The following is a 15,533-nucleotide window of genomic DNA, read 5'->3' as shown; positions in this document are numbered from 1 at the left end:
ACAAGCTTGGAATTGTCTAGAAAACAGTATCTGTTGGTGAAGCTTACCTTTTGCCTTCCTCTTACACAGAGTTCCACAGGTATAATTAGGGGTATGGCGCAAACACCTGTTCACTTCTTTCTGTCCAGCAGATATGGAGAGTCCAGAGCATACTCGCTATCTTTAATGCCTCTATCATCTGTTTCTTCCTTTGTTCGTGATCATTTGAGTGATTAAAAACAAAAAAACAAAGCCATAACTCCTTTCTGGGGTGGAGGAAGGAGGAGCATGCTTATCATGGAGTTCATTCTTACTCCTTTCCTATTTTCATTAATAGTCACTTTGGGAGTGGGTTGGGGTGCCTGTGGACTCCACAGGAGATGTGCAGAGCCCCAGATATTTAGCAGTTCCATGGCTAGGGAATTTTCTGCAAATTCTGCTCCTGGCTGCAGAATCTAAGCTTTTGCATCTAAAAGAAGAAAATTTCTAGACCATGTGGTTATGAAAGAAACCTTCAAAATATGAACCATGTGTTACAGACCTGCGTGTGACCCACAAGTCAGGTGCTGTCTTCCTGAGTCTGCATGAACAATAGCTTTGGGAGGTGTAAAGTAAACATTCATCTCAATAGGATGTTTTATTCTGAAACATGACAGCTATTTAAGTGTCCACATTAATTGTTTCACTGGGATCATTTAAGCAAAAACACTTAGCTGAAGTACTTACCCATATCTTCTGGTGCCAAAACTCCCATCTGTGTCCTACTCAGCTCATAAAACCTCCATTTTCCACTCTCAACTTCCACACTGCAGATATGGGTTGTCAATTCAAAAGTATGTGGAATATTGAAAATGAAAACATGGGGGAAATGTTAAATATTTATTTATTTATTTATTTATTTAAATGAAGGTGCTGCAGAGATTTCTACCTGCTGTACTGGAGTGCAACATTTAGACTCTGGCAAAGTGAACATAAAATATGCTTGGAAATGAGGTTTCATATCAAAGTGCTGGAGCAGAGAGCTTAACTTTCTAGATTTCAGAGCGAGGAAAGCTCTACAGGGTAAAACCATCCGGACAATACCATGGTGATGATGTATTGCACCAACCACCAGTGGGGAGCCTGACCTCTTTAGCTGTGGCAGGAAATTGTCCTACTCTGAGAGTGGAGCATCCAGTATTGGATCACCCCAGTGGCTCTATATTCGCTCTGAAAGGACGATATGTTGGCAGACTTCTTGAGCAGATGCTACAGTTGGAAGCATGAATGATCCCTCAAAGACTCATCCTTTTCCACAAGGGCTGGAAGGCCCGGGTAGATTGCTCACTTACCAGAGACAGAATACTACATACTTCCAGATGTTCTTAAGAGCAAGCTGGACTCAGCATTGCTGATGGAGGCCCTTCATCTTCAGTGGGGTCAGTAGTTCTTCTATGCATGTCCCATGATGCTATTGAAGCAGAAGGTCAAATGGAACAGAACCAAGATGCTGTTTATAACCCCAGCCTGGATTTCTTCGCAGTTTTGGTTCTCAAAACTTCCAGAACTGATATCAGAACCATAAAACCTACTTCCTAGTTCATTGACTCTCTCATGTTGTGGACTTGGACTGTCAACTCTGATTGAAACAGTCAAAACTCATTGAGATCAATCAGGTTCCATATGGCTGCCATCTTGGCTTTCAGCCCTCCAGTGTGCTGACAGTCTACATTCACCCTTCAGTAACCAAGTTACAGAACAGTTGCTCCATGTGTTCCCTCTGGTTTATGAGCCCCTTCTACGACTGGATTTAAATATTGTTCTCACAATGATCATGAGGCCTCTGTTTGCACCTTTATCAGGTTATTTTCTGTGTCATCTCCCTGAAGGTGGAATTAATCATAGCTATAACATAAACCCAGAGAGTTAGTTGAGATTCGGACTTGAGGACTGACCCTCCCTACACCATGTTCCATAAGGTGAAGGTGCTTCTGGATCCTCACTCCAAATATGTAAAATGGCTCTGATTCTAACTCCATCAAGCATTTAGTCTGCCATGATGTTTCCTCAAGGCTTGTTCACACACAAGGAGGTCAAGCTTTTAAATAACTTAAGGCCCCCTCGACATTTACATAAACTAATCTGTAAGTTCCCCCAGCCTTTTCGTGCTGTCTGAGGGGTTGAGACCAGGAGTCAGTATGTCTCAGCCCAAATGGAGCAGACTATATTTTTGTAGTGATTTGTCTGCAGCGTTTCTCATACTGGGGGTCGCAACCCAAAACGGGGTTGCAAGCCTCTTGTAGGGGCAGTTGTAGTATTCCACCTTCATTTCTGTGCTTCCTTGAGAGGTTACTCCTGGGGACATTCTGAGCATCTGCGGACATGCAGAATTCATGTCTTGCATAATTTTGTATTTTCCCGCATAAAAAACATTTTGCCTTAGAAGTGCTGAAGTTCTGCCCTTTGCCCATTAGGGGCTGCTGTGGCGCTAGAACAGCCAGCGTGAACACAGCTCGCTGGTGTGGTGCCACAGCGGCCTCTTGTGGGCAAAAGGTGGAACTGCAGCACTTCTTAGGCAAAATGTTTTTATGCTGAAAAATACAAAAATCCATGCCCAGTGCTGCAGAATTCCCCTAGGAGTAGAAGTTTATCACAGCACCCTGCCTGCAGAACCAGGTTAGGTCAAAGTGGGGCACATAGGGCTGTTGGGGTCACAGACGGGTTCAGAATGGCTAGTGGAGGGGACAGACTGGAGCATGGGCTCAGGAACTAGTGGGGTGACATTGCTGAGCCTGGGGATGGGAGAGGAGGGGCTGCAGAGACCCATTGGGATGAGGGGTGCGGGGACAGGGGCAGACGTGCCTGACTGAATGGGAGAGGCTTGGGGTCAGCCACGGTCTGCATGGGGGAGGCTTCCCAACACCCTAACAATCCCCTCTCCCAAAAGAAAAACCTCCCATCCACACCCAACATCCTCCAGGTTCACTCCTAGGCTCCCTCCCTCTCCCTTATCTCCTCCATTATCCCTGACTTCACCAAGCCTTTGCACTGCTTCTGACAGGTGCAGGAAATACAGTTCTCTATTGTAATTTAAATTAATTACACAAAGTTCTGTATTAATATGCCTAGTAAGGAATCTATTGGTTTAAAAAAAAAATACCAGAATCTTTTTTTTGGGGGGAAGGGTCTGTATTGTTACAGACATACTTGCTGACAGATACTTTTAAATAAATTACCAAAATAATTTATGGCATGATTATATTGTGTAATTTCGACAAACAAAATATGTAGAATTTTTCAGAATTTTCAAATATTGTGTGCATTTTTAATTTTTTGGTGCAGAATTTTTAATATTTTGGCGCAGAATTCCCCCAGAAGTAAGAGATGGATGGCTGGAGAGCAGTGGCTGATGGCTGGGTGCCCAGCTCTGAAGGCAGTGCTGCTGCCAGCAGCAGCAGCAGCAGAGAAATACAGATGGCAATACCATACCATGCCACCCTTATTTCTGCACTGCCGCTGGAATTGGTGCTGCCCTCAGAGCTCGGTGCCCCTCCAGCAGCCGCCACTCTCTGCTCTGCCTTTACAGCTGAGCGGCCAGAGACCAGATTTCATGGGGGAGACCAGATTTCACGGTCTGTAACACAATTTTCATGGCTGTGAATTTGGTAGACCCCTGTGTATATGTGGTGGTTATTACAATCAGGCAGGTGTTCCGGGGAAACTGAGCCCTGTGGCTGCAGGAGCAGTAAATACCCTCTAGTGAGAACTGGTGGATCTGGTTAAATAACAGAATAAGTTATCAAATAGACAAGTCTGTCTTTCTTTGTAGCTTTCCCCACTTAGGGACGCATGTGCAGACAGGGAGCCAGCAGTTACCTCTCCTCCCTGCGTGAATGTTAACAACCTGCTTCTTGCTTCTCTTCTCTCCAGAGTCCTGGAGGTATGAAGCATAGAAAGAGGAGTGGATATCTCATCTTCTCTTTTTACATTCAGCGTCATGCTCTTTCCCCCACAGTGCTCCAGTTTTTTGGTGGATGGGGATGTGGAGGGGAAGTGGTAAATGTAAGAGCAATAGAGTGGTCGTGAGATGTCTTCTCCCAGGAACAGTGAAAGGTTATACCTCAGAATGAGGGGTCTTATAGGCAGAGGAGGAAGATATTTTGGGGTTTTTGATTTTTAGCTGAGTAGCAGGGAATGACATTCTTCTCTAGTATATAATAATTAGGTGTGAGTACAGACTAAGTGACAATGTTCTGTAACAGCCGACGCAGTGATGTGTATCACTAGAGAAGCATAAGTTTTCCCATTGAAATTACTGAAGACTATCTGTTATTTTCTGTAGTTATCTAGCTTCCAAGATAAGACTATGGTTTGTGTACAATCATTGGTGCATATTAATCAAAATATCTGTGTTCTGATCATTTACGCTACTCTTTTCTTCTTCCTCTTCTTTTGTTTTTTAAGCATTGCAGGCTGTATGTACCAAGTAGTTCAGACGACTGGGCCGGATGGAAAAAACCTTCTGAAGTTGCTTCCAATCTCTAAATCGTCTGGAAATTTTATGCCACTAGTTCAGTCATCAGTTGTGCCTGATACTGCTAAAGGGAATGTATCAAGTCCAGTTCATTTTACTTTTAAGACACAGATTGCCAATAGCACCACATCTTCATCTGTCAAGATACCTGTTTTTAAGTCCACTAATCCTGGAAAGATCATTCTTACAAGGACATTGGATAAACAGGAAAATGTTAGCGTGATCCCTGAAAAAGAGAGCTTGACTACAAAACCAGTTTCTAATGTTCAGAGTAATTCTGTTTCAGTTGATAGATTGTCTTTGCAAAATGTTGCTGTGTCAACTTCATCTAACCAGAGTAATACAGCATATGTGTTAGTCAACACAAAAAGTCTTCCAGTGACTGTGAAGTCTCCTGTGCTGCCTTCTGGGCATCACCTACAGATACCAGCTCATGCAGAAGTGAAATCTGTCCCAGCTTCTTCTTTACCACCTACAGTACAGCAGAAAATACTTGCAGCTGCAGCTACAAATGCCTCTGGAGCAGCCGAAGCCACAAAAACACCAACTGTTATTTATGTGTCACCAGTAAATACAGTGAAAACAGTCGTTCCCAAGCGCTTGCAAACCATTTGCCCAAAACCTGTCACAGAAGTTTCAGAACCAGTAATAATGACAACTACACAAACAACAATAAAGAGTTCTGTTCCACCAGTGGGAACTTCTGATGGCCAACAGCGCCAGCAGACTCCGATGAAATGGGTCGTGCAAGAAAATTCCCAGGCATCAATACCTTACCTTGTTCCTGTGAAGTCATCAAATAACATGGCTTCAAAGATCTTGAAAACCTTGGCAGATATGAAGAACGTAGAAAAAAATTCTGCAAATATTTTACCAATCTGTTCTAACAGCGCTAGTGGAAGCCAGACAATCACTCCCATTAAAGATAATGCTCTGGTGATGTACAATGGGAAAGTGTATTTACTGACTAAAAGAGGGTCTGATGTTCTGTCAGCCCAAATTGACCAACAAGCCTCTCCAGGTACTGATGCTTCTTTTAAAAAGGACACATCTCAGCTGATCACCAATAAGGTGGTAAATCTAGTGTTGTCAAAAAATAAAGGTATGACACTTACCAAAAAGGGTCCAAAGCCAAGTGTAAATACAAAGCTTGTTCCACAGCCTGATTTAAGAAAGAACTTAAAACCTGCACCCACTCTACTTGCAACACCAAGTGTGAATCAGCATATTATTACTACAAACCAGTGCAGGCCTTTGTCCTCAACAGGGGGGATTTCAAATGAAGTGAACCCAGTTAAAAAAATGGTGATGGATGAAAACATGCATTCTAACAGCAAAGAGAAGAGTCACTCTCCCAAAGCAGCAACTGCTGTTACACCTCAATCAAAACAACATTATGCTTTCAGTGAAGAAGCACAAAAGGTAACTGTCTACAGCAAAATGTGCCCACATTTATCTATACCAAATGACTTCTACATCCTGATTCTATGTGACTGAAGCCAGTGTCATTCAAATCACATTTTTTCTCTAAACAAGCATGCTGCCCCCCAAATGTTTCTTAATTTACCAAAAAGAAAAGTAATAAGGTTTTAATCAGTAAGAGTGCATTATGCAAATGAACAAACGTGAGAAAAGGAAAGAAAGGGAAGCTTACTTCTCTGTTAGCCAATGATTGCCATTTTTAATCTGGTACAAATTAACTAAAAACTCCTACTGAACCATACCCCTCATTCCAAGCTATGCTCCCTTTCAGGTGGAACCGAGGAGGAGCTCTCCTTCCGGAAGGAAGAGTGAGTCCGGTCCCATCAGTCTGTTTTCCTACCAGCCAAGTCCCAGCCTCTTCTGGGTATTTGGCAAAGAGGGGAATGCTTATTTGAAACTGCTTTGTGCTCACTTTGCAAGAGACAAAGACTGAACCAGCAGAGTCACTGCAGTGTGAGATAAAGGTATTTGTGCAAACCAACTGAAGCCTTGAAAGTCTTCTAAGGGGACTGGGCTAGCAGGTGCAAAAGTGGATGCCAGGCAACCATAGACTTATCTCTGATGATATCCAACTGGAGGGGAGGAAGACACAAGTAGAAAGGCCAGTGATTGACTTTCATAGTTTCTTTCCGTAAGAGCTTAGTAAAAAGTTAAGTTAAAAAGTCACAGTGCGTAAGTAGAAGTGAGGACTTTAATATAAAAAACATGCCCACAAAAAATAAAACCAAAAAATGGTCTGATATCCTTTTTCATAGGGTGTAGTTGGCTGCCCTCAGCCTGAGCTCTGCCGTAGTATCTTGCCCCTGGGTTCCCTACGGGAGTCCAACCCTCTGGGCAATCTCACCCCTTCTGCCAGGAGTTCAGTTCACTCCCAGGTTCTCTTTTGAGTCCAAATATCTCTAGTCCATGCTGGCTTTCCCCAGGTCTTGCCACCAGTTATTGGCTGGGAGCAGCCTTCAAGGGCCTCTTGTCCATATGAGGCTTGCAGGGTCAGTCTTCCCCCAAAGAAGAGGGTTGTGGGGTAAAGGAAAGGGCAGCCACTACCCAGGCCTGGGCTCCCCTTGCTACTGGAGCTCACTGCCAGTCCCCAGCAGCCTTTCTTCCAGGGCAAACTCCCTCCTCCCCTTCGCAGTAGTGAGCATCACTTTTTTAAGCTCCCCTTTTCCTGATGGAGCATGTTCTGTAAGTGCACCTTATTGGCACTGCCTGAGTGCAGGGATGCTCTGCCTTTCCATCAGTGGGATGGGGGCGTAACCCATCACATACCTCTGCTCTTCAAGTCCAGAAAAGTTTCTTGCTCAAGTGTTTCCACAGTCCCATCTCCCTGGGAGGGGTTGTGGGGGGGTGGAAATAGCATTTGCATGCTCTTTCCTTGTTTGGTGCTGCACCCTGAAGCTATAGGGCTGGAGTGTCAGATACCAATGCATAATCTGGGAGGTTGAGTCCTTCATGGAGGGTAACCACTGCACGGGCACATGGTCTGTGATTAGAGAAAAGGGACTACCCAGCAGGTAATACCTGAGGAAGTACACAGCCCATTTGATAGCCACAGCTTCCTTCTCAATAATTCAGTCTCTCCCTGGGAAACAACTTCCTGCCTAAATATGAGATTGGGTATGCTTCTGGGAGAGTGCCATTCCCAGGCAAACATCGGAAGCATCTGTATAGAAAATGAACTCCCGGGTGAAGTGTGGGTTGGCAAGGACCAGCGCCTGGCTTGGTCACATCTTCAGCGTATTCAAGGTTTCATCACACCAATCAGTGTCTTTGCCTTTTAGCAGATCGGTCAGGGGAGCTGTGATTGATGCAGAGTTGAGGACGAACCAGTGATAGTATCCTATCAGGCCCAGAAAGCGCCATATCTCTCTCCTTGTCTGGAGCGTGGGGCATGAGTTTATTCATGGACTTTGTCTAATAGAGGTTTCACAATGCCTCCTCTTATCTGATACCCTAAAGTAAGTTACTTCTGTCACAGCCAACTTACACTTAGATGGGTTAGCTGTGAGGTCGGCTTCCTGTAGGGACTGGCTGAACTTCTTTAAGTCAGGATCTCCCCTTCCCTTCTTCCCCCAATCCAGTGCTGCTTCCGTTGTTCTTCAGGGGTTGATGATGGCATGGGCAGCAAGCAAGGGAGAGAAAATTTGGGGCGCTGCCCTCTTGTAGCCCTTTCTCTTGTGCAAGAATCCTTTCCCACTGATGTTCAGGAGACAGAAAGTCTGTGTGGCCAGGAACTTGTTTGTGACTGCGCTCCAGAGCATGCTGGAACAAGGCCTGGGCAAAATCATATGGTGGAATCTTGTATCTTTACATACAGCATTGCCACACATAATTTACCAGGACAATAATGATCAGCAAATCATGAGCTTTCAAATGATACCTTACACAGTATGCTTTGTACAAAATTTCTCATAGTCTTGTAAAAGGGGTGAACCTGGGGGTACAGACTGTCACAACCGCCTTCCCTTGGACTGATCCTGCTACCATCAACTGGGGGGAATCCTCCTACAGGCCCCCTCTTCTGCTGCCCATCCCTCAATGAGTGTAGTCTCATTGCATCCAAGGGCGTTCTTTCTTCATATTCCCCTTTTGTCCCCGGGAGCAGCAGGTTATCGAGCTCTTCCCTGCGGTTCCTTCCTGGTGGGGAGTGGGTTTAAACTATGAGTGGGACCTGTGTCTGAGGTCAAGGGCTTCAGCTTAGTTTTTTGCCTCACCAGGTGGTTATTCAGTTGATACCTCATCTGAGCTTGGCCCCATGCCTTGCTGAGGTCAACCGTTCTCTATGTGGGTAGCTTGGGTTGCTGGGGTGAGGTTTGTACACGTTTTCATTGCACCAGGATGCAGCGTCTGCTCCTGGGCAAACCCCCCTGCCCCCCATGCCCCTGCGTGCAGTAGCAAACTTCACCTTTTTAAGCTTCTCCAGGAGGAGTATGTTCTGCAGATGCACATGGTGAGAGTTGGTAGTGTTTTTCCTGGAATCAATCCATGAGGGTAGAAAATGAAAATGTAGCGGACCCTTTGATTCTCTAGACCTGTGGTGAAATTATACTTATCTCTCTTTGCTCTGGTAGAGGAAATCAAAGTCTTCCTACATAGCAACAAGCTGTTGACAGGAGAATGTATCAGGTATGGGGAGCGAAGGAAAGGTTTTGAAGCAAGGACAGAAGAGAAGATAACAGGACGATGCAGAGTAGCAATTACCATGTCATCCTGGGACGTGCTACCATACTAAACTAAAGTCATATTTGCTGTATGATAATTGGCTAAGTTATTTATGTCATTACCGTCCCACTAAGTGCCTCATTCAAAAGAATAGCAACAGAGGACGAGGAGAGAACAATGCAATATGACGCCAGTCATACCTGTTCCCTTTGGGACAGGCAAGTGGGTAGTACAGCCCTGTTTTTTGTTCTTAACTATTTATTGCAGGGTTTTCTAGCTTGTGGATTGTGACTCACAGGGAGTTTCAGGAGAAGCAAAGGAGGGAACATGAGGCTATTCCCAGGCCTGGGAGTGTTGCAGCCCTCAGCATTTTCCTCCCATGCAGGGCTCTTGACTAGCTGTTGAGTGGAGATAAGAGCTCTGCTTAGCAGCACGGAGCAGTTCCAGGCTCAGCTGGCAGGGAGAACTAGAGGCAAGAGTTGTTTCCTTCTTGCCAAATGCATTGTGGGGAAAGAGGAGGTGCTTGGTCCCCCACAGGCTATGCCAAGCTGGGGTGGGAGAGATGACACTCACCAGCCCCTTCCCAATCCAGGTATGTAAATGTAGTGCTCTGAGGGAGAGAGATCCACTCCCTTTAGGTTATGGGGTGGGGTGAGGCAGAGAGCAACTTTGAAGGAGACAGAGTAGCAATTTTACTGGCAACAATGCTTCCCAGCCTACACTAGATACTTTTTTATACCCCTAACCCACATAATAGCCAAAAAATAATACCATGACCCAAATCCCACAATCTTCTGTACCCACAAAGGATTGTAGGATACAGTGAGTGGCAAATCAGTTTATTTGGCCATTTTGTGGTTGCAGACTAAGAAAGGCTGAGAACCTCTGGATGAGAAATTTATTATTTTAAAATATTATTTCATTTCTTTGTCTCTAGTCCCATCTTGGCATGTGCCTCCCTTCTGCCAACCTAAAGATTCACGTGAGCCGGGCACACTTATGGTCATTTTATATGTATTTTAAATCACTGCTACAAATTATGGGTCTGGTTTTGGGTTTTTTAGTTCATTATGTACCTCTGCACCCAAAATGGGACTGAATTTATTTCTGTCATCTGCTTTATGGTACCCTTATGTCAGACCTTTCTCAGTTCCTGAGGCCTTTGTGGAGACCAGATAGTTTCAGATGCGTTGCTTCTTCTCTTCTTCTCTCCTCCCACATGTGCATGCTCAAACAGGTGTTTGTTGTGTGACAGGGCCTGATGGTTAAGAGTGGCATCAGGTTACAACAAAATTATGTACAGAGAACTGTTAATACCAAACTTCTAGAATTATCAGTCATCTTTGAAATGTAGGCACCTGCAAACACACTGTGATCCAGGAGAGTGTCGTTGTGATGAATATTTCCTATTTAGTCATCTGTTTCTTGGTAATTCTGGGATCTTAGGTTAAGTGGCTACCTTGCCTCTCATAGCACTTTGTTAGTATAGTAGCAGGATTTGATAACTTTAATTTATATGCTGGTTTAAAATAAATAAATAAATGAACATGGCAATGAAAAGACAAATGATCATATTATATTATAATTTCTCCAAGTAAGCCAATATCTAAAGTTTAATGAACACTTTTTTACCAGAATGTCAATGTTTTAATGATCCCAGGTGTGTTGATGAGTGGCTGTATCTCTGTTTATATACTGTATTCTTATTATTTCAGATTCGAAATGAGAAAGTGTGCTCATCAGAAAAGGCCACTGAAATCAAACACAAAAGAGAACCCCATGGGAAACAATACCATGAATTAAGAAAGAAATTCGGTCTTTTTAAAGAGGAGAGAGTATACCTTAATAGAATTCCCTGTGGAATTCCTCCTGCAGGATCAGAAGCAAGTGTGTGCTCCAGTAATAACATTAAAAAGAATAATGATTCTTGGAGTGCATCACCACAAGAAACGGTGATAACAACCAAGAAGCAGGACCATGGTGAAGAGGAAAAGGTATCTCAGTGTTTACGTATTTTGATGTGTATCCCTACAATAGCCTATGCTTACACTTTAAGAAGTAGAATTTCACTGCTAATTAAATTACAATTTAACACAAGTGAAATTAATGTGAGGGAAAGAGGAGACGAAATAGCATACTTAGCGGTTCAGCACTGGTTCCAGACTGTAGCTGTCATAAGTACAGGCAGTGTTGGTTGCCACTCATCTGGCACGCAGATGGCACTCAGGTTGCTAAAAACACTTCTTTTCTCCCAGATTCCTTCAAACCACCTCTCACAGCCTCCATCAGTGGTTCCTGCAGATCCTCTTTTGCTACTAACATCGTCAGAGAAGCAGCAAGAACTTCAGGCAGAGCTGTTATCTTGACAAGTTTTACGGTGTTTTTTAACTTAGTCTATGAAAATCTGGAGGTGGGAGGAAATTATTTGCTTGTAAAACTCTCCCTCAAATAGCCACCATCATAGCATCCACTTGAGTGCTTACTGAGGTCTGTGTCTCCTATGATCCAGAGCAGCCATTCAGTACCTAACAGAAGTCTTAAATCAGACAAGACATTTGCTTGTCTCCTCAAGTTGGTCCACCTAAGTTTTTGTCCTAGCAATCAGCAGTTAGTGACATGGGACAGGATGACCTTCAACAGTGGCCTACAGCAGGCCGTGCCAAACAGCTGTCAGATTGTGTAATCCCTCTGAGGAAGAGTCTTCTCTTCAAGACTGAGTATCCTGGCCCTGACCTTCAAAGAACCTAGTGTTTTATTTTTAAGTTCTTTGACCTCATGGACTTGACCCTGAATTAGGTCTTCGAGAAGAAATCATTCTTTCAGATTCTTGACATATGCATTCATTATCCTTGTTTTTAAAGAATAGAACAACATGTTTACATCCAGAGGTCTCGCATTAAGTACAGTAAACCCAGATACCAGCATATTGTGTCTTGCAGACCAGTAGTGAAGTCTACTTCTTTCAGAGATAGGGAATATCCAGCTGGAATCAAGAGTCTTCTCTCGTTAGGAGGTAGGGTGTCAGTGGTGTTGGGCAAAGTGAGAGAATTGTCCCTCTCCTTGAGGGTTAGCCCATAATCCTGTTAGACAAGTGTTTCTTGTGTTGTGGAGACGGAAATATCCCAGAATTCCAGCCCTCCTCCTTCCGACCCTTTTTACTCTGACAACTGTTTTCTCACATTCATGATCCCTCATCAAAGAAATCATATCATCAACAGATTGCATCATCTAATCAGTGTTGGAGCCTTTTTTCTGTTCCCATCAGGCCAGTTGCTATAAAGAGTCAACTCAGTTTAAATTATGGTCTCCCTTCCTCCCCAAAATCCAGAGCAGTCAGATCCTTCTTGGATACATTTTGTGAAAATTCAGCCACTTCCAGAAGTTCAAGATGGAGTATCTCTCTCCACTCTATTCTGGCAGCTAGGGACTAAGAAGATTTCTTTGCCTTAGCTGATCTCAGGGTTGCCCAATGTGTCCATTGCCCACATGCATCAGGAGTTTGTTCCCAGGAAAGCTCACTTCACTCCAGTCCAAACCCTTGCCTTTTGGTCTGACATCCAAATACATGTGCCTTTACCAGAATGATTGTTGTTTATTGCCAAAGCTATAAGAAAAGCAGGCCTGTGTTGTTGGCTCATTCAAACAAAAACCATGTCTGAAGCCACGTGAGTGGTATTACAGATCTGAAACAAAGGAGCATAAAGAGCCACAGACTCTTGAGAGGCTCTACCACTGGGCAGAGTAGAACTGAGGTTAGTCAAGACGTCACGTGTCCTCTGACAACTCAGCCAATAAGCTGACAAGGCTTAATTTTGATAGGAGTCAGACACCTAACCATAGACTCTTTTACAAATCCCATTAGACACCTGTATCTCTAGGCGCTTCATTTCCTTTGTACATCTGGCTCTTTAGGAGCCTAAGTTTCACTTGAAATAAACAGGATTTAGGCTTCTAAGTCTCGTAGGCGCTTTTGACTATTTTATCTCTGGTCTTGATGTAAACATTTCAAGTGATGGAGAATTTACCATATTCCTTGGTAACCTGTTCAATGTTCAGTTACTCACTGTTCAAAATTTGCATCTTGTTTCCAGTCTGAACTTCGTTGACTTCAACGTCCATCAACTGGATCATTTTAAGCCTTTACTAGATTAAAGAGCCCTCTGACATCAAATATTTTCTCCCTGTGTGGGTAACTATAGAGCATGATCAAGTTGCTTCTTAACCTTTCCATCAATAAGAAAAATAGTTGAGTTTATTTTAGTCTCATTGTAAGGCTTATTTTCCACATCTCCCATTATTCTGCTGCTCTTCTGTAAATCCTCTCCAGTTTTCAACTTCTTTTTTTTTAAAGTGTGAGTCTCTGAACTAGACACACTATTCCAGTAGTTGCCTTACCAATGCCATATACATCTCCCTCCTCCTTCTTGATGTTCCTCTGTCTGTACCCCAATTAAAATGTTAGCCCTTTTTGCTAAAGCATCACACAATCTGCAGATTAGGGAAGATCAAGCTGTGTTCCTCAAGTGCAGGACAATATCTTCACAACCACAAGAGCTAGAAACTTAATTTTAAATGAAAGCTTCTAAATTCTTCAGAAACTGTTTGACTGAAATCCAGATGTGATGTATCTACTTTGTCCCTTCATTCACTTATTTCGTACATCTAGTTAAAAAACAAGAACAAAAAGCAATGAAGTTTGTCTGGAAAGATCTGTTCTTTATAAACCCATTCTGCTTGTTGCTCTTGCTTCTGTCATCTTTCATTAATACCACCCTCCCCTTCAGTATTTGTTCCATTATTTTATTAAGGATAGGAATTAGATCTAAGGAGTAGTAGTTGCTACTACTTTGCCTTTTGAAGACTAGTGCTTTGTTGGCTTTTCCCTGTTGTTCTGGCACTCTTATTTCTTCTGAGAAATAATTGCAGTGGTACAGTAACTTTTATTGTATTGTAGAATTATCATTAAGATGCATAGAAGTAAGAGTCCTTTTATGCATCTAAGAAGGCAGTATCCAACTCCATATTGTTCAAAGTCTGACACCAAATATTTCCACACTACCCAATCAAAAGCTTTCTCATGATATAATAATAATATCAGACGCCAGCTCTCCCTGATTTTCAGTAATTATCTGGATTTTTAATGCAATTATTAAATTACTAATTCAGGCTTCAATCTACTGATTTTGCAAGCCTGCACATTTTACATATATAAAGTGTGTGTGTGTGTGAAAGAGAGAGAGAGAGACTCACTCACCACCACTCAGGTTTGAACACAGCAATTAGTGCTGCAGCCACAGGGGGCATTCTTCTCCATTGCCCAGGGAGGTCTAGGCCCAGGACTGGCCAAGATAATTAAGGACCCTAGGCAGGATAGGAGGGCAGCTTTCCTAGGGTCGGTCCTCCCCTTCTTTTTGTTTGGGATAGGGGAACACAAGAGTGCATTGGTTGAGCCTCCTCAGTGGCCATAGAGGAGAGGAGGGGAGGGGGAAGAGAGAGGTCCAAGCAACCTCCCCAATTTTTTTTCATAAACATCTTTAAAAGTCTTAGAGCAAGGCTGGCAACTCTGTGATAGCCAAGAATTCTCCTTTGATTAGGCAAAGTGGGTAGCTCCCAGCACACATCCAACGTTGTTAGATGTCCTGTCTTGGAGGAAGCCTGTCGTGTGTGTGTGTGTGTAATATATATCATGTTATAGTTGCTGAAACCTTGGTCGGTATGTTTACATCATGGTTGAACAGGGAAATAGGTCAACAGGATGATCCAAAAATATATTCTCCCTGGATTTGGGAGAACTACTCTGGTTGCCTCTTTCATTGATACTGAAAGCTTTATCCCAAATGTTAAAATGTCCATAAGTGGGCCTATTCACACTCATTTGATGAAGCTCCATTGATAACTTAAGATGTGGAAAGCGTCCCGTGGAGGGCAACAAAAATGATTAGGGGACTGGAACACATGACTTATGAGGAGAGGCTGAGGGAAATGGGATTGTTTAGTCTGTGGGAAGAGAAGAATGAGGGGGGATTTGATAGCTGCTTTCAACTACCTGAAAGGGGGTTCCAAAGAGGATGGCTCTAGACTGTTCTCAGTGGTAGCAGATGACAGAACGAGGAGTGATGGTCTCAAGTTGCAGTGGGAGAGGTTTAGGTTGGATATTAGGAAAAACTTTTTCACTAGGAGGGTGGTGAAACGCTGGAATGCATTACCTAGGGAGGTGGTGGAATCTCCTTCCTTAGAAATTTTTAAGGTCAGGCTTGACAAAGCCCTGGCTGGGATGATTTAGTTGGGGATAGGTCCTGCTTTGAGCAGGGGGTTGCACTAGATGACCTCCTGAGGTCCCTTCCAACCCTGATTTTCTGTGTGCATTGAGGTCCTTAATTGTGGACCATGGAAGTTTTGC

General features: G+C 43.5%; 1 protein-coding gene across 1 annotated transcript in view; it reads left to right on the top strand.

Moving 5' to 3' along the window:
• Positions 1–15,533, top strand: part of LRIF1 (ligand dependent nuclear receptor interacting factor 1) — a gene marked incomplete at its 5' end in the record, with an annotated part of 29,500 nt that overhangs the window by 11,707 nt on the left and 2,260 nt on the right. Inside the window, one exon of the mRNA XM_084611586.1 lies at positions 10,849–11,127. Within this exon, the coding sequence (XP_084467712.1) occupies positions 10,849–11,127 (279 nt within the window). The remainder of the gene's footprint in view (positions 1–10,848; positions 11,128–15,533) is intronic.

The sequence above is a fragment of the Lepidochelys olivacea genome, assembly GCF_965140295.1.
Source record: "Lepidochelys olivacea isolate rLepOli2 genome assembly, chromosome: 21".
NCBI classification, from domain to species: domain Eukaryota; kingdom Metazoa; phylum Chordata; order Testudines; family Cheloniidae; genus Lepidochelys; species Lepidochelys olivacea.
The sequence above is the reverse complement of the archived record's forward strand: the minus strand, read 5'-3'. Positions and strand labels throughout refer to the sequence as shown.